General features: G+C 52.1%; 4 protein-coding genes across 4 annotated transcripts; 1 reads left to right on the top strand and 3 right to left on the bottom strand.

Annotated features, from left to right (window-relative positions):
* Window positions 1-194: 194 nt before the first annotated feature.
* On the bottom strand, window positions 195-3,581 carry HOO65_070102 (Glutarate-semialdehyde dehydrogenase DavD; the record flags this gene model as incomplete). Its single annotated transcript, XM_071004851.1, has 4 exons — window positions 195-1,552; window positions 1,832-2,800; window positions 2,977-3,409; window positions 3,480-3,581. 4 exons carry the CDS (start codon window positions 3,579-3,581, stop codon window positions 195-197), a joined length of 2,862 nt encoding a protein of 953 aa, XP_070856820.1.
* Window positions 3,582-3,919: 338 nt separating this feature from the next.
* HOO65_070103 (Succinate-semialdehyde dehydrogenase NADP+ GabD) lies at window positions 3,920-4,932 on the bottom strand (the record flags this gene model as incomplete). Its single annotated transcript, XM_071005114.1, has 3 exons — window positions 3,920-4,187; window positions 4,287-4,535; window positions 4,688-4,932. 3 exons carry the CDS (start codon window positions 4,930-4,932, stop codon window positions 3,920-3,922), a joined length of 762 nt encoding a protein of 253 aa, XP_070856821.1.
* Window positions 4,933-7,260: 2,328 nt separating this feature from the next.
* Window positions 7,261-11,637, top strand: HOO65_070104 (hsp90-like protein; the record flags this gene model as incomplete). Its single annotated transcript, XM_071001249.1, has 1 exon — window positions 7,261-11,637. The coding sequence occupies one exon, from the start codon at window positions 7,261-7,263 to the stop codon at window positions 11,635-11,637; it is 4,377 nt and encodes a 1,458-aa protein (XP_070856822.1).
* A 903-nt stretch (window positions 11,638-12,540) lies between these two features.
* HOO65_070105 (immunogenic protein) lies at window positions 12,541-14,155 on the bottom strand (the record flags this gene model as incomplete). Its single annotated transcript, XM_071005008.1, has 2 exons — window positions 12,541-13,057; window positions 13,113-14,155. 2 exons carry the CDS (start codon window positions 14,153-14,155, stop codon window positions 12,541-12,543), a joined length of 1,560 nt encoding a protein of 519 aa, XP_070856823.1.
* Between the last annotated feature and the right edge of the window lie 4,108 nt (window positions 14,156-18,263).

Here is an 18,263-nt window from a genome sequence, read left to right on the forward strand (position 1 = left end):
TGGTAAAGGTACTGTTGTCTATTATACATGGCGTAGAGAGAGAAGCAAAGCGAGTAGAAAAAAGGAAAAATAAAGGAAGAAAAAAGTGTACACGCCCTGGGCAACACACACCCAGGACTATAATTCGCTTTATCCTCATCCCGGCCGACAGTAATCCGCCTTCTTTTTGCAGCCTGGTTCCGTTATATCCAAAATTAGGTAGAGCGAGCGGGCTGTTTAGGCTTGGCCTTGGCCAGGATCTCCTCCAGCTTAACCTGGAACTTGTCGGTAGCCGTGCTGTGGTATGTGTTGGCCTTCAAGTGGTAGTTGCGTGTGAGCTGGAGCACATCGGACTTGGGCACGGCAGGAATAGGCTCGTACTGGCCCTTGAGTGTACGGCGGACAAGTACGTCCTTAAGTCTATCGTCAGGGCCCATCTTGATAGAGATATTGGCACGCTGCTCGAGCAACTCCTTAGTCTGCAGCTTCTCAAAGTACATGACACCGCGGTAGTCGTACTTAGCAGCCATCATGTTGGGGTGGGCAAGGTGACCTGGGTCGACGGGGCCGCCAGCAATGGTTTTGAGCGTCTGCCGCACTGTAGCTGCCTTTCCGAGCACATTGGAGTCAGTTGCTAGAGCTGGGGCATATTCAAGCAGTTCGTCAATTCCGAGTTCCGGAACAAACGTCTCTGCCACACGCGTCGGTGCGGCTGGCACGCGCTCGGCAAGTACCTGAAGCTCCTCCTTTGTATACGGGGCGTACCAGTCAATATCTTCAGCCATGGCGTGGTACTGGTTCACGGGGCGCTTATCACGCGATTGTCCGGGCTGGCCCGCACGGCCACCGGCATCGGCCTTTCCTCCCCTACCGCCTGAGCCCATACCGCCACGACCCCTTCCAGTACGAGCCCCACCACGGGAGCGAAAGATGCCCTCACTGTTGCGGCCATTCTGCTGGCGGCGGGGGTCATCTGACCGCCCGCCTGCCGTAGGCTTTGCCATGCGACGAACCGATACTGTACCATCGGGATTACGCACAACAGTTCCTAGCGCACCTCCGCCTAACCGCAGGCCACCGCGGCCGCGAGGCAGTGAGCGGACGTTGACCACGCGGGTGCCGAGAGGTGGTCCGCTTCGGGGATTGCCGGCTGTACCGGGACCAGCCTGGTTGGCACCCGGTGGTGGCTGCGAGGCCTCATGGCGAAGCATGGAGCTGATTTCCGAGGCCGCTACCCGCGAGCGCGGCAGACGTGAGGCCGAAGTTGAGGACGTCTTGTGGGGTGGTGAAGACCGGGAGGTATCATCCAAGCAAGAGGTTGTAGTGGATAGTGCCCGCGAGCGCACAGAAAGCTGGTTGTGGAATTCGGCCCGGGTCAAGCCGTAGGCCGGGCGGAGAAGATTCCGGGACATGGCGGACTGCGTTCTGGAGGAGGGGTTTCGGTTTGATCTTGCAGGAATTCTTCGGTTGTTGATTGGGCGATCGAAGGCCGAGATCGAAAGGATGCCGTCGCTGCTGGCTTTATTCCTCTTGTTTTTCCCTGTGTCTTTTGAGGCCTTGCGTTGAAGCTGGCCTTGATTGCCCGTCAAGATGGAGATGGATTTGAGGCAATGAAAATCTCGTGGGGCATGTTACGTAAGCGGAGCCTTGTATGAGAGGCTGAGGGTTTGGGTTTTAGTGTGGGGCCGGAAATTGTAGCACGGACTAGGGTAAACTTGTGTAACGGGAGTCTAAGCTCTTCAGACTAGTCTCTAGGCCACACTCTCTAAGCTATGCTCTCTCCAGTTTGTTTCGTCTTAAATAGCCCCTCCTGATCTAATCTCCTATTCTTGCAGCGTTTTGGTTATGTTACCAAATGTCACTGTGTTTGTCACTTGATACTCAGAAATACCCTCAGATGATCCCTCTCTCCCAAAGCCCGATTCTTTGACTCCCCCGAACGGCGATGCTGCATCGGAGATAATACCAGTATTGACTCCGACCATGCCTACATCTATATGCTCCACCATGCGGTATATCCTCTCTATATTACGCGAGAAAAAGTATCCCGCTAAGCCTACATTGACAGCATTCGCCAACTTCACTGCATCGGCCTCTGTCTGAAACGGAAACAGTCCAGCAACTGGCCCAAAGGTCTCCTCTGTTGCTATTGCCATGTCCGGTGTCATATCAGCGAGGACTGTAGGTTCAAAGAAGGCACTGCCCGTTGAGGGGAGACGCCTTCCGCCGAAAAGCAGCCGTGCGCCCTTAGCCTGGGCATCTTGCACATGGGCCTCGACCTTTTGCACCGCCCGCTCGTGGATCAGAGGGCCATGTGTAGTAGTTGGCTCGAAGCCGTTCCCAACTTTGAACCGGGCCACAGCGGCGACAAGCCGGTCACTGAACTCATCATAAATGCTAGCCTGCACCAAGATGCGGTTGGCACACACGCAGGTTTGGCCCGAAGAGCGGAATTTACAGGCGATAGCTCCAGAAACAGCAGCGTCAAGATCAGCATCGTCAAAGACAATGAATGGAGCGTTTCCGCCGAGTTCCATAGACATTTTCTTCAACGTTGAAGCGCTTTGCCCCATGAGCGTCTTGCCGACGTCTGTAGACCCAGTGAAGGAGATTTTTCTAACAGCAGGTGACGTCGTAAGAGTCTTTCCGACCTCGGCAGTGTTCTGATGAGACGTAATGACGTTGATCACACCTTTGGGAATGCCTGCCCTGTGGCCTAACTCAGCGATTGCAAGGCCAGTATAGGGCGCTTCGCTTGGCACCTTCACGACAACCGTACAGCCAGCTGCCAGAGCAGGACCGACCTTTCGGGTAATCATAGCTGCAGGAAAGTTCCATCTAAACAAACAATGAAAAGGTCAGCGCCAAGTTCTAGGCAGAGTTGACGCACACAAGCCAGCACTCACGGGGTTATCAGCCCACAGACACCTACAGGCTCCTTCAATGTCATTACCCTATTACCAGCCACTGACGACGGGATGGTTTGCCCGTACAAACGTGGTGCCTCTTCAGCAAACCATTCCAAGAAGCTAGCGGCATAAGCCACCTCGCCCTTAGCATCAGCTACCGGCTTTCCGTTTTCCCAAGTAATCAGGGTTGCAAGGTCTTGGGCGTTTTTCACTATAAGTCCGTGCCACTGACGGAGCATCTTAGCCCGGGATCGGCCGGTCTCGTAGCGGAACTCAGCTAGAGCATGACTAGCAGCGGCAATGGCGGCTTCGGTATCAACAGCTGCAAAGTCGGGGCTTGATCCAATGAGCTTTCCGGTGGCAGGGTCTGCATAGGCACTGGTTAGATGGGAGAAGAAATAAAGGAGAGACATGGAAACTTTTTGCTTGCCTGATACGTCAACGGTGTTTCCAGAACCAGCAGGAATCCACTGGCCATTGACATAGCACACGTTTGTCTTTAGCAGCGATGGATCGCGCAGCTAGATAGGCGGTGTTAGCGTCAGCTGGGCTTATGGTTGCAGTATTGAGTTCCCGACTGAAAATACATACCCTTGGCACCAGGTCTGACGCCCAGCGGCGAAGAGAAGGCTGAAAGACCAAAGAAATGCAGCGCGATGCGATAGGGGCCGTCGGTTGTAGCAGGGCAAGCATTTTTCATGGGTTATCTCTCTGACTGTATGTACGTGTGTGGTTGCGTGTAGATAGGGAAGACGAAGAGCAATTTGGGGTAGCTTTATTTAAAGGGTAGCTATTGAAAGGCCTTCCTTATCGGGCTAGATGACCCCAACTCAGACTAGAGGACAGGAAGGTCATCCATACTAAGACACGTGAGCAAGTTAGAGGGAAGCAAGAATCGGTTCAAATTTTTAATAATAAAAAGTCATACATAGATAGTACAAATAAACACAGAGAAAAGGACACCGGCTAATTTAAATAGTACAAGCAAGAAAAGAAACAAAGAAAAAGGAGCAAAGAACCGGCCAACGCCTTTAGTAATATGCTGCTGGCACTGTTGGCTGCTGTCCCACAGCTCCTCCCCCAAGAGAATTGAATGCCTGTGTTCTCGGTGTAAACGGCACTTCCGCTCCTGTTGGTTCCTTTCTCAGTTGATGCTGCATCGTCTTCATCTGCCAGCTATTGTTTGATGTGGCCTTTTCGAGGCCGTCGGCTTCGGTATCCGAGTCCCAGGCAACACGGTCGGTCTCGGTTGGCTTCATCGACCAGGCTGCTAGGCCGACGTTGCATAGGTAAAGGAAACTATCGGGTAGAGTGGTTAGTAAAAGATGTGTATCGCTCTTTCTTGCGTGCTTCTTTTGCTACTCCACTCTCACTCCGCTCACGCACACACACACTTACAGCATATATACAGTCACGGCTAGCCCAGCCTTAGCCATCTTGCACTTGTGTACAACGTTGCCGCCATAGTCAGATACAGCACTGCATGGCTTCGCAATGTACCAAACGACGTTGGCGCGATAACGATCATCGGCATGGTCGGGTCCAATTTGGCCATAGGTACTGACAGTGTACAGCACAGCCATGGCGATGTTGATGAGTAACGCGATTAACGGGTACCACACGTGCATGATAAAGGCAATGAGCTTGCTAAGCAAGAAAAATAGCGTGATGAGTGAGATGGCGACGTTGAAGTTAGTGAGGCTGCAGAAAGGGGCCGCCGACGGCATGTGTTAGTATGTAGAGAGCAGCACAGTCCAGCAAGCGACCAAGGCCTCAAGGCAAGAACGGGGATAACTCACGTCTGCGACCACACGAACGGAATACTCGGCGGTGACTCGTAGTTTGCATATGCATACAGCACCATATTTGGGTTTGAGTTCCAGCCATTCTCGAAGCCAATACGCCAGAACTGAGTGCGGTACCAGTTGGGCTGTGATAAGCCGAAGATAATGAGAATCGGCACTAGGCCAGCCAGTTCGGCGAGCATTAGATAGTAGATGGGGCTGCGGGCCCTCCATGGGCGATGTAAAAGCTTGTAGGGCATGGCAAAGGGAGACGGGAAAGAAGCAAATTCGACAAGTCGAGCGGGACTTGATGCAAAGCAGAGGCACCGAAACACCAAGACTATTAAAAGACGTAAATAATAAATAGGAATAAGCACGGAAAGAGAAAAAAAGAAAAAAAGAAGAGAAGAAAAAAGAGAAGCAAGCAAGCAACTGCTCTCAAAGCCAGAAACGGGGGCCCAGCCGGCTTTTCTACAGCATATAGGACACACAATAGGCCTTCTCCCCCAATATGCCGACGGACTGTTGCGAGCCGTTCCCCTCCAAGTCCAGCCCCAGGCCCAGGCCCAGGCCTGGCAGAAAAGCAGCAGCCAGAAGACCAGCCAACAAGTCGACCAACATACACATGATAAGCCTACCATCCCCAGTCCAACAGGGCGAAAGAACCAGCATTAAATTTGCTCTGCCCCTCCAAAGCTCCAACCTTGCAAAACCCGTCGGCTCATCTCGTATGTTGATTGGCCATACCTCCCCTCCCCCGGCCCATTGGCTATCCCAGACCCACTCTGCACGACGGCCCAGCGCTAAAAGAGTCCGAGGCCTGCTCTGATTGGCCAGGTCAAAGCTATGACGGAAGGGGAACCCAGTACTTTTGGGGGGATGACAGCTGATGCTGGCTGGGAAGCAACTGCATTCTCAAGTATCTGTGCACCTGTGCGACACTCTTAACCCTAATATGCCATTATATCACGTGCCTTCCTTTCAACCAAAGCGGCAGGATCCCTTAGACTCCTTAACCGTCTTTTTGGCCTAATCCTTGCGGGCCCTAAGAAGAGACGCAGACGCAGACGCAGACGCAGCATTGGTGTTAGTTGTTCTTATTTTTATTATCGCTCTTATGCATCCATCTAAGGCTTTTCACCCTCTTTTGTGGCGGCGACTTTACGCATAAGCTGCGCTTTAGCATGGTTGCAGACAACGACAGTGACAGCGACAGCCAAGGCCATAGACATGTGCAACCCCCGTCCCGTCAAACAAACAAACAAGGGAGGGAGGCTCTGCTCTTGCATTCCCAGGCTCGTGGTCTAGTCGGCAGCCCTTCATTGGTCTAGACCAGATCGGACGATGCCAGATTCTTGCCTTTGCTGCCCGCTAGGATTAGTGTACACTGATCCGGGGGTGCTCCATTTCTCCCTTTCTCTAGTTTTTTTAGGACAGCACTGGCAGCGACTTCCAAGAAGTGCAACTGCGGCTTTTTAGAAGACGGTACTTCCACCTCTTGTCGCACTAACTGTAGCCTCTCCACCTCCGGCGCACAGCTAAGCCGGAAGCATCCGACGACCCACTTTTCCTTTCGCCCTCCGTCTCTAAGAAAGGGGTCATCCGGAGCTGAGAAAAAAGCATTCTTTATTCTTTTAGGAGAGGGGAAAGCTCTTTCTGCGGGGAAAGAGGCGCTACTGCTACTGTTACTGCTTACTCTATTAGTAGTACTTGGTCATATTTAGTTAATAGCTGGGGGGCGGGGGCTTTTATACTTTGACTAGCTTCATCCTAGTGCCTAGTGCCTAGTGCTCTTGTATTTCTAAGCTTGGCTAGCTGGTCCGCGTAAAGGCGCAGTCGAGCCCATTAGCCCCAGCCAGCTGACTGGGAAGCTCGAGGCTCGACTCGAGTTTTGCTTGCCTATCCTGGTGGCCTTGTCTTGTCTCTGTGGTTCTGTCTTTGTATCGGGTGTTTATCGGCGTTGGTGATAATGGGATGATGACTTTCGACTAAAAACAGGAAACTGCCTAATCTTGAAGTTAGCTCTGTTTGACAGCCCCTTCGCTCCTGCCTGTTTTGTAGATCCAGCCTTATTGCCTTTTTCTCTTCTTTCTCATCTTGATTGCGCCTTTTTCTTGCCTCTTGTTTCTCTTCCATCTTTCCCCTTCACTTTCCTTCTTCTCTTCCTTCTTCATCTTCCCTTTTCTTTACTCAACAAACGTCTTGTCTTCTGTCTTCTGTCTCCTTGATCCTTTTCTTCTTTCCCCTTCCTTCCTGTGGTGATACAACAGCCGCATCCTCTAATAAATCCCGGTTGTACCCAATCACGTTCCCCCCTTTCGTGCTTGCCCTCCCATTCTGGTACCTCCTTTGCATAGAAACCCGCTTATACAATAAATAGCAGTTGCGAGCTCTCCCTAGGTCCTTTGGCACCGGACGGCCAGCCACTCAACCCCGAACATAACAGGGCTGTTGCTCTTTGCAAAGTTCTTTGGCTTGCTAACCCTACTCTCGGTATCCGTGTCCCCATATTTCTAGTAACTGTCGGACCGGCCCACTTGTTCCCTCTCCCCGTTCTCCTCAACGCCAGGGCCATGAACTTCACCAACATGTACAATCTATCGTCCGACCCACGGCCCTTACTATCCCTAACACCGATTTCCTCCGCCGTGGCGCCAGAATCTACGGAAAAAGCCTCGCTATACAAGGGCACGGTGCCAATAGCGCCCGGCCAGTTAGGCGATGCCTCCAAGGGAGACACCTCTCCACAACCGTACACATACCTACCGGGTGAAGACGTCAGGAAGTTCCGTCCCGCCCCTAGCTTCCGTCCGCCTTCGCCACTTCCATCTCCACTAGCATCACCATCAGCCGCTGGATTTGTGGAAAACACTACTCTCCAGTGCATCAGCGCCTTTGAGTTCCTTGAGCACGATCCTCGGCCAGCCTTCGCCATTGACCTAGCCCGGTTGGAACGGGCCCGCAATCACGCCCACACCACATATTCCTTATCACTATGCTTAACATATGCTAACCCTGCACTGCGGCAGTCGCGAGACCTCTCTGATGCCGTACTATCACCTCCAGCGGCAACCGAGAGTAGCACCAGTACTAGTACAGGCAGGGCGATGCAATTCCAGAAATGGGCGCTTCAATCGCCAGGAAATAATCCCGACCAGCAGTCTAACACAGTACCTTACATCTTCCAAGGCATGTCATGGACTGCCATCGTACTCAAAAGCCGGTACCGCGTAATTAGCAGCAGTTCGGTAATGCCAAATACACACTCACCACCAAATGCATCATCATCACAACCGGATCTTTTCCCAGACCACAAGATACAGCCAGCCCTTCAATACAACAGAACCTCGTTTGACTGGACGCAGATTCAAATAAGCGATGACATGCCGCCACACATGCGCACGCTACGGTCTGTTGACTGGGCACAAACAGCACTCGGACCGATTACTGGCTGGTCGCAGACGCTACGCGCCATGGCCAACATGATCATCAGCACTGCACACCCCGCCATGCTATTCTGGGGCAGGGACCTAGTGCTGATTTACAACGAAGCCTACAAAAACTTCCTAGGCGACATGCATCCACAACCACTCGGCCGGGAGCTTGAAAACGTTCCCAACAAGCGGTACCATCGGTTCAAGCCGTTTCTACTAGCAGTTCTCAACAAAGGCGAGGGTATATTAAAGCACGAAGAGCTGAACCGGGTGTTGCGCAATGGCCGTATGGAGGACGTTTATGTGACGTGGTCAATGGCAGCAGCGGTTGGAGAGGCCGGAACTGTGGAAGGCGTGATAGCATGGATGTACGAGACAACGCCGTTGACGCTACGGCGACGGCGCGAATTCGTACTACGTAACATGATGGACGAGACACGCAAGGCCACCAGCATGGACTCATTCTGGGCAGCACTAGTGCGCGGCTTTAAAGGGGCTCAGGACGAAGTAACCTTTGCACTATTGTACTCGCTCAAAAGCAAGGCATCTGTCTCACAGGCGTCTGAAATCCTAGATCGTGAACCAGCATCGCCCAAGTACCCCCCGGGCGTAATGCTAGAAGGAACTCTAGGTGTTCCTGAAGGCCACCCAGTAGCAGCACGGAAAGCGGACCTCGATGGCACTGACACAGGCTTTGCCCCATATCTGCGACAGGCCATGGCTCGCCAGAGCTTGATGATGTTTTCCAAACGCGATAATACCCTAGCAAGCGGACTAGTTGAGAATCTGGATGTGCCAGACGTCGATACAGTAGTGGTGTTGCCGATCGAGCTCGACAGCACGGCGGCCAGCATTCGCGCACAACTACAGCTAGATCAGACGGCAGCTTCAGACCTAGGTGGCCGCGTGACGCTAGGTTTTGTGGTGCTCGGCCTCAACCCCCATCGGCGGTTGGACGCTGCCTATACGCAATTCTTCCAGACCATGTGCTCGCAGCTACGTATTTCAGCCACACAGTTTACCAGCCTGGAGGTTCTGCTACGGCAGGGCCAAGAAGAGGCGCATAAGCTAGCGCAAGGCCACAGCGAGCTCGAAAAGCGGGTTATCTACCTTAAGAAGATGTTCAATGAGCGTGAGCACAAATACTCCCGCATGGTAGAGTTTTTGCCAGTGGGCCTGTTCACGGCCAGTGCCAGCGGAGTCATCATCTTCTGTAACAATATGTGGGCGCAAATGTCGCAACACGATAAGAATTCATCACGTGCTGTTTGGTTCGACAGTGTGTGCGACGAAGACCGGTCAGGTGTTGAGGCGTTATGGAAGAAGCTCTTAGGTGGTGCCGACGCACTCACACATGAGTTCCGGCTAAAACCACGTCCCCCAAGATCCGAGACTGGCGAAACATACGACTCCGCTGAAACTGCCGGAGGACACTGCCCAATTCTAGAATCATCAGTTCCACAATCAACATGGGTCCTACTCAACGCGTACCCGCTACGGCGCAGCACGTCGACAACGGCACTGGTCTTTGGATGTATCACTGACATCAGTGCCCAGAAAGAAGCCGAGGCATTCCAGGCCCGACAGCGCCAGGAAGCAATGAAGGAAAAGCAGCGACAGGACCGGTTCATTGATATGACATCGCACGAAATGCGTAATCCGCTCGGCGTGATCATGCAGAGCGCCGACGAGATCACTACGGGCCTAGCGGCACTTCGAGCTGGAGCAGCAACAACTCGGACCGAGCGCACAGCACTGCTCGACAGCTTTGCGGCAGCAGCCGAGGCCATTACACTATGCGTCAACCACCAGACCAGCATCGTTAATGATGTGTTGATGCTGTCCAAAATGGACGCCAATCTGCTGCATGTGGCACCCGTAGCAGCCCAGCCACTCCAAGTTGTTCGTGAGGTTCTGCGTATGCATGAGCCACAGCTACTAGCAGCCGGCATTCGGCTGTCATGTGTAGTTGACGATAGCATGATGACAACGGGACTGGCAGGATGGGCGATGTTTGACCCAATGAGATTGCGGCAGGTGCTTATTAACTTCATGACAAATGCGATCAAGTTCACGAGTGGCCAGCCCCGCAAATCTGTGACGGTACAAGTAGCAGCTGCCTATGATAACGTTGACGGTAGTCCGGCGAGCGGCAGCTACTCCTCCGCGCTGACACTTGATAAATGCCCCCTGATTACCGGGACTAACTTTCTGCCCCCGCGTCCCGAGAACATTTCGCAATTTCCAAGTGCCTCAGACTCTTCAAACCCCTCGAGCCCCTCTGCCGGGTCTTGCCACTTCCCCGCCGCTAGCCAGTGGGGCTCAGGCCGTACCATTAACCTAGTCATCTCCGTGACCGACACAGGCCCAGGACTTTCGCCATCTGCACGAGAACAACTATTTCAACGGTTCTGGCAGGCATCACCGCGCACACACGTGACGTACGGCGGTTCAGGGCTCGGGCTCTTCATCTCCCGCAATCTAGTCGAGCTACAAGGGGGGCGGGTAGGTGTCGCGAGTGACGAGGGTGTTGGTGCAACGTTTACGTTCTACATCAAGATGAAGCAGTGCAATGGCCGACAACCAGCAGTGCTTAGAAGCGCAGCAGCCGCCGAAATGGCAGCAGAAAAACACCCTTTACACATCGTAGGCCCGAATAATGCTGCAGCCGTGGCAGCTGTAGATAGTGCATGTACAACAAGCGCTATCGAAGGCTCGCAGAAGCAGTTACACGCCTCAACCAAGACACTACGCGATGTTAGCACGACCAGCCGACCACCCAAATTTATCATGTACGTCGAAGACAATACAGTCAACGCGGCACTAGCAAAGCGACAGCTCGAAAAGCTGGGGTCTATAGTGCGAATCGCACGGCACGGAGCCGAAGCCCTAGAGCAACTACGCGGATCACGTTTCTGGGCGGCGAACGGCGGCTCTGGCTTCGACATTGGCGTAATTTTGATGGATCTAGAGATGCCAGTCATGGACGGAAAAGAGTGCACGCGACAAATCCGCGCATTGGAGCGTGATGGAAGCTTGACACGACGGCTGCTAATTATTGCCGTCACGGCGTATACACGGCCAGCAGTGGTGGAGGAAATGGCACAACTGGGAATGGATGGAGTTATTGCGAAGCCGTTCCGCATGGGTGAATTGATTGCCAAGGTCAATTCCATCATCGCAGTAACGAACGGCAGTGGTGCGCAGACGGCAACTCCGCCTTCGGACCCAAAAATGAATATAGGCTTGACCGATACCCCATCCTCTCCGCCGACACGCAAGCCAAAGCGGCCGACGTCGCTAACGATTCCGTACACCTTGTACCCGCCACCACCAGCCCAGGGAGCCAGCTCGCACAGCCCAGCGCCCAAGACGCGGGGTATGACGAGGCTAGAACGACCGCGGCCACCGGCCCATATGCCATCAACCCCAAACCTGGGAGACGAGCGAAGCGACTTAGTGAGCGAGTCAGGCAGAGTGAGCGATCAGGGCGAGGCATGTCCGCGTCGAAGCCTGTCAAGTCGGAAGTAGAGATGCAAACTAGAAGTAGTTGAGGGAGTGGGAATAATATGTCCACGTATATAGAAGACAGACAAAACGGATCACAGTACGCCTAATACTACTGACAAATTGATACATGCACATACAATGGCACAGTTCATATATCTCTAGTACGCGGATTACTCAGACAGTCTCGAGAACAAATTTGATATTCAACAAAGAAAAAAAAAAGTACGAGTGCAATCGGTGGGGGGAACTAGGAACAAAAAGGAAAGAGTAAAAAACTACAAGATGCGAAAGCTGGTATAATAACTTGACGAAAAGAACAGGAACGGCAGAGAGGATATCAGAACAGAGTAACAGCAAAACAACCAAATAGCATCGTTAACAGATCAGACAGCCAAAGGCAGATAGATGGATATAAAAAACACAGGATCAAGGGACAGGGGAGAGGACCCAGACCCAATAAAAGGAACGTGAGAAATTACACCAGGGTGCATGATCCTCGCAAAGATCGACGCCCAAGTGGAAATCGTCCCCTGATCAGTATTAAGGTGGGCCTTGTTGGGAAATGGGTAATATAAAAAGGGATGAGAACAGAGAGGGGTTGGGAGAAGGGATATTCATTAGAGGGTAAGAATTCGACACATCAGGGTCTTGGTTCAAGACCTTAGTGCTAGCCACATCCTGCCGCATCTCATGCTGCCGCTGCTACTGCTGCTGTTCCGTTGCTGGTTATGCCAGTGTTGGGATGCGGACCCGTTCAAGATTTTTATGTTTCATGAAGTAAATCAGAAATGGACAAATCAAAAGGGAAATAGAAGCAAAACGATAAAGTGAACGAAATGGAAGCGAGTAAAAAACAACATCAATAGTGTCAAGGGTATAAAATAGGTGTAACGCTAAAGCCAGTTTACGGGGCTTTTTTCCGGCTTAGGCGGTAGCAGCAACAACGGGGGCAGCAGGCGCAGCACCCTCAATCTTGGCGGGAGCAGACTCCTCAGCCTTGGCCTCCTCCGTGGCAGGAGCAGCGGCAGCCTCCTCCTTGGCAGCCTCGGGAGCAGCCTCTTCCTCCTCCTTAACCTCAGCAGCAGGGGCAGCAGCCTCAGCCTTAGCAGGCTTGCGGCCACGAATGGTGGCACGGAGTTTGCCCAGAGAGAAGCCAGACTTCTCAGTCTTCTCGGTCTTCTCGGCCTCGTCGTCAGAAGAGGTCTTCTCCTTCTTGCCAAAGACGAACAGGGAGGACTTGCGTCTCTCGGTCTTCGCCTGCTCAGGGGCCGATTCCTCCGCGGCAGCGGGAGCAGCCTCGGTGGCCTCCTCGGTAGCGGCAGGAGTCTCGGCAGCGGGAGTCTCGGCAGCAGGAGCGTCGACAGTGGGGGCGGCCTCCTCAACAGGAGCTTCCTCCTTGGGGGCTTCGGCCTTGGGGGCCTTCTTCAGGAAACCAAAGACACTGGTGTATGGGTTAGCGCCAACTCATGATCGCTGTTCAGTTTCTCATTACTTACCTAGAGCGCTTAGAGGCTTTGGTGGCAGGGACCTCTTCCTTCTTCTCTTCCTCAGCGGGAGCGTCTTCAGTAGCAGGAGCAGCCTCCTCGGTAGCGGCAGACTCCTCGGCAGGAGCAGCAGCCTCAGCGGCGGGGGACTCCTCAGCCTTGGACTCCTCAGCAGCGGCCTCAGGCTTAGCCTCCTCAGAGACAGCAGCCTTCTCCTTCTTTCCACCCAGGAAGCCCAGACCCAGGATCGAGACGCGCTTGCGGGAGGCAGAACGACGCTTAGATCCCTCCTCCTTGGTGGCTTCCTCGGTCTTGGACTCCTCAGCAGCCTCCTCCTTGGGGGCCTCTTCCTCAGACTTGGCCTCCTCAGCGGGAGCATCCTCAGTGGCAGACTCCTCAGCCTTGGGCTCCTCAGCCTTGGGAGTAGGCTTCAGTGCCTCGTAGGCAGCCTTGTATTCCTCCGACTCAGGGACAGTCTTAGCCAGCTCAGCAGCCTCAGCAGTCTTTTCCTTGATCTGGGAAACCCAGTTGTCGCGGTCAGCAGCGTTGGCAGCCTTGAACAGGTACTTGGTTCCCTTGGCAACGACGGTGAACTTGGAAACACCCTCGGTGGTGGGCTCTGAGGCGTCAACCAGCGAAATGACAGACGGGGCCGCCTTGTCACCGAAAAACAGCAGTCCCTTGCCAGTGGCAGCAGCCCAAGCAGAGATCTCGAAGCTCAGCTCCGAGTTCTTCTCGTGCTTACGGTAGGCAGCCAGGACAGAGGCTTCGACAGCATCAGTGCCGAACCAGAAGTTGTCCTTCTTGTACAGGAAGTTCTTAGGGAAGCTAGCACCCTTGTGCTCAAGGACACCTTCCTCTATGGGCTTGACCTCCTCCTTGGGGGCCTCAGCCTCCTCAGCGGGAGCGGCAGCAGTCTCCTCAGTAGAGGCAGGAGCAGCGGCGGCCGCCTCGGTGGTGGTCTCGGTGGCCTCGACGGCAGGAGTCTCAGCGGAAACGGGGGCGACGGGGGCAACAGCCTCGACGGTCTCGGTGGGCTTCTGTTCAGCAGACATTTTGAGTGGTTGAGTGTTTTAGAATTGTTGGTAATAAGAAATAAAGGGGAGAGATGAGCTTGGTATCAAAAGGGTCAATCGAGTTAATGAGATGAATGGCTTGAGTTCGGTGGATTGACTAGAATCCGGGTATCAAAGGTAAAGCCGTGGAAGATTAGAAAAAACTAGGGGTATCACAGAAAAGAAAGCGACTATTACAATAGAAGAGACAGACGGAGGAGGATGGGCGTCGGCAAGTCAGAAAGGAAAATAAAAGAAAAGAAAGGGAAAAGAAATGTCTGATGGATGTGCAGTGAGAAAAGAGAGAAAGAGAGGAAGGGAAAGGAGGAGAGGACAAGTGTGAAGAAAGCGAGGGCAGTCACGGTACTTATCTGTGGAAGCTGCGTCCAGAATGGTGCCAAGCAAGCAAGCCCTGAGCAAAAAATAAAACTGGGTACGAGTCCTGAGGAAAGAGCAGAGAACCAGGAAGCCGCTGTATACAGTACAGTGGGAGACAAACAGTACGGTGTCCTGCGCGAAAGGAAGGAGAGACGACACGAAGAAGGAAGGAAGGAGAGACAAGGAGAGCCAAGTGGGGAGAGCCAGGAGGCAGGAGGCAGAAGGGGACAAAAGGGGTTCCTTTCCTTTTCCTGAGTCTCCTCCCTCCTCAGTCCGTTCTGCACTGTACCGCACTGTACATGTGGTACTCCTGACAGGCAATATTGGGAGGCGGTCGGCTGGTTGCTTTGGCCGGGGGTCGCCCGTATGCTTCTATATTCTCTTTTTTCTTCTGAGGGGGGTTTTTTTCTATTTTTTATAGGATTTTTCCTCTTTTTTTCCTCGGACTTTATCGTGCCAGCTAGCTGTCGCCTTGTTCTTTGCTCTGCTCGCTCTGCTCTCCTCTGCTCCGCTCCCGCAACCAGCATCTTCTCTGGCCTGATACAGCCCTTCTCTTTCTTCTTCTCCAGCAGCAGCACCACCGCCACAAACAAGGCCCGTCCGCTACCCCTCCATCTCTGCATTCCCGTCCTTTTTGCTAACCCTTCCATCATTTGTTTGAACGTTGCCGCCCAATCACGCGAAATGGGAAGCCAGTCTTAAAGTGGCCTGATGGAAGTGCATTGGCATGGCATGCCTTTGTCGTGGCCACGCTCTGGATCTGTTCTTTCTACAGGCTTCTATAGCCCTGGGAGTCTAGCAAAGCGCACAACCGGAGCAAAAGAGAGAATAAAACCGGCCAGCTGCATAATTAGGCGGTGTCTTTCAGGCCCTGGCTTGGCTTGTCTTGTCCCAAGCAGGCCCTTTGATTTGATATTTTCATTTTATGGCCCGGGATTGGACAGCGAAGAGGCACCAAAATTAGCTTGGTCTGGGATATTGATATTGGTCATGATTAAGGCGTGAATCTGGGTAAGGAATATGAAGGAGGGCTTTGCTTCTGTTGCTGGCCCTGACACCAACCGAACAGTCCACTCAACCAATTTGTTTGCAGGCCCGTCGTCCATCGTTCTCTTGCTTGCTCTCATCTCGTGTCGTATCCGTGGCTTCAAGCAAAAGTCGGTCCACCTTTATTTCATTGATGCTGTTCACGGGCCAGGGGTCCTAGCGCGTCGTCCCAACAAGAGAAATAGAAGAGCCAGTAGGATTGGGACCCTTGGCACTAGATTCGCAATAAATAAAATCCAATGGTTTTATAGTATTGCTACTGTTTTCGAGGGGCCCGCCGCACCTTGGCTTAGCTCCTGGCAACTATAGGGGCTCTTCTGCTTCTAGCTCCAGAAGTTCTGTGAGGGGGCGAAGAAGGGGGGGGGCCTTTAGGGCCTTTAGTGTTGTTTTAGTTGGAGGGCGAGAGCAAAGCAGACCAAGAGCAGAACTAGAGGGGCCTGCTTCAAATGTTAAGCAATGCTTGCCTGCAGCCTCATGCATCGCACAGAAGCTCTGTTGCAGTTCACCAAAACAGGTACAGTACAGTACAGGCAGGTGGCGGCCGCCGTGTATGCACCGTGTTGCATGTTGTGTATGTACGCACATTCTGCATACACGCAACCCAGTTGCAGTTGTGCATTGCATGAACAAAGGCATAGAACAAGGACTAGCAACAGGTACGTCCAACAGGTACATCCAAGTATGCAGAGCCGATGTACAGATGGAGATAAGACCAAGATGTGCGTCCATCCATCTGTCTGTTCTTGCCAGTCTTGTACCCGTATGTATCGCACGCGTGTATGCCATGTCTTGTTTGTCCTGGCTTGCGTATTATCTATTTCTATTTGTCCATACACATTTACTCTCTTCTTTCCTTCGTCCAGTTTTAGCCAAGGTCAATGCTCAACCCAGCCAGGAACTTCAACCAAGCTAAAACCAAGAAAAGCTAGAGCCTTGCTCGTTCTCACAGTGTCTCTCTTTTCTGAACGCGACAGAGGCACGAGCACCCCAGCCTAGTCAAGCCCAACCTAGCATAAGCACAGCACAAAAGAAACCAAAACCTCTCCCCGAAATGAGCAACCACTGAAAATATGGGTCAGCCTCTCTCTTTTGTCTTTCCCTTTCCCTTTCGTCTCGTTCCAAGGAAGATCGTCACTTTCGGGCTTTATTCGTCTTAGTCATATCTCCTGCTGTCCTTTGCAAAAAGCAGTGCTCAATGTTTGGCACGCCGCCGCTTGGTTCGTGCATTGGTGAAACCCTTAAACACAGGAATCAAGAAAGGCTCCGTTTTCCGCTCGTGACCTTGTTTCAACGGCAGCATAGGCATAATAACTAGCTGCTGTTTGAGGAGTCTGAGCTTGTAACCCTAAGGTTTATCAGGAAACTCGTCAGACTTGAGAGCAAACAAAGTCAACCAGAAACTCAGCATTGTTTCTCGTCTCCTTTTTCTGGTACTAGTCCTACCACCCACCGTCTCATCTCACATCTCACTGCCATTTCCAGACGTCCCCTCCTCTCCCCCACTGGCCCGTCCTGCTTTTTTTTTCCTTTCTTCTGCGAAGGTTTCGAATGCTAGGCCCTGTGATTTCCTGCCGAGTCCAAGTCCAATCCGCTTGTTTTGAATCAGCCTGGAGGATACGACTCTACGACTCTTCTCTTTCAGTTCTACTGGTCTGTTCTCCATCCGTCTCCATTCCTCTGTCTTGCCCTTGACTCTCACGATGTAGTGTGTACACCGTACTTGTGGACAGTGCGTATAAACAACACAGTGCTGTATCTAGATACTCGAACTGTCCGTGGCCCTGGCCCTGGCCCTGTCTTGTCTTGTGTCTCTATCTGAATCAAAGGTCCTCTTCGGTCAGACAGACAGCCCATCCAAATCATAAGACGCCAGGCCAGGCCTTTTTTTTTTTTTTTTTTTTTTTTTAGTTTTTACTTTCGGTATTCTTTCCTTTCATAAAATGCCAAACTTTTCTGCCCCCTTTTATCACCACCAAACTCCAAGTCCCCCTAACTTATCTTATATTCTATGGCCTAGAACCTGATTATCTCCACTTGTCTCCTCGCTATAGACATAACATGCATACATGCATCAAACGTGCTGTCATATATTACTTGTCTTCGAGAATCTCATTGTGATGTGGCTTCCCACTAAAAAAAAAATACAAACATTCTTTGCAAAAGGAAACCGAAAATAAAAATAAAAAAAAGGCCTGAATCTTCGAGCTGCACCTTATAAAGCATCGAGCTAGCCGCTTGTATTTCTGTCGTGCTCTTAAAACATGATTTTACCTCTTTGTTTTTCTTTATCTTTTTAGAATTAAAAAGTAAAAGCGGGGCCGCTAAGCGAAGTGTCGTTAATATCAAGAACTACCACCTCAATAAATTCATAAGCTAAAGAAAAGCTCCATAGCTGGAAAGAAGAATGAAAGCTTTGATAACTGGGATTTTGCTTCGTGTCGGAGCCTCGGTTTCGTTCTTTTTTATTTTATTTTTAATAGCTGAAAGTTTGAGCCTCTTTCTCCCAATCTCTCTTCGGATCTCTCTTTCAATTTTCCCACCGAGATAACCAAGAGAGAAGAAGTGGGCCGCGTGAAGTGAAGACAAGTCACCCAAACAAGGGTTAGTTAGTAGTAGTAGTACTAGGGGTTATAACCCTATAATACTAGTCGAATGCGCAAGACGTAAGGTGATTGACAGAAAG

Source organism: Ceratocystis lukuohia, assembly GCF_044167205.1.
Source record: "Ceratocystis lukuohia strain C4212 chromosome Unknown Supercontig7_pilon, whole genome shotgun sequence".
Taxonomy (NCBI): domain Eukaryota; kingdom Fungi; phylum Ascomycota; class Sordariomycetes; order Microascales; family Ceratocystidaceae; genus Ceratocystis; species Ceratocystis lukuohia.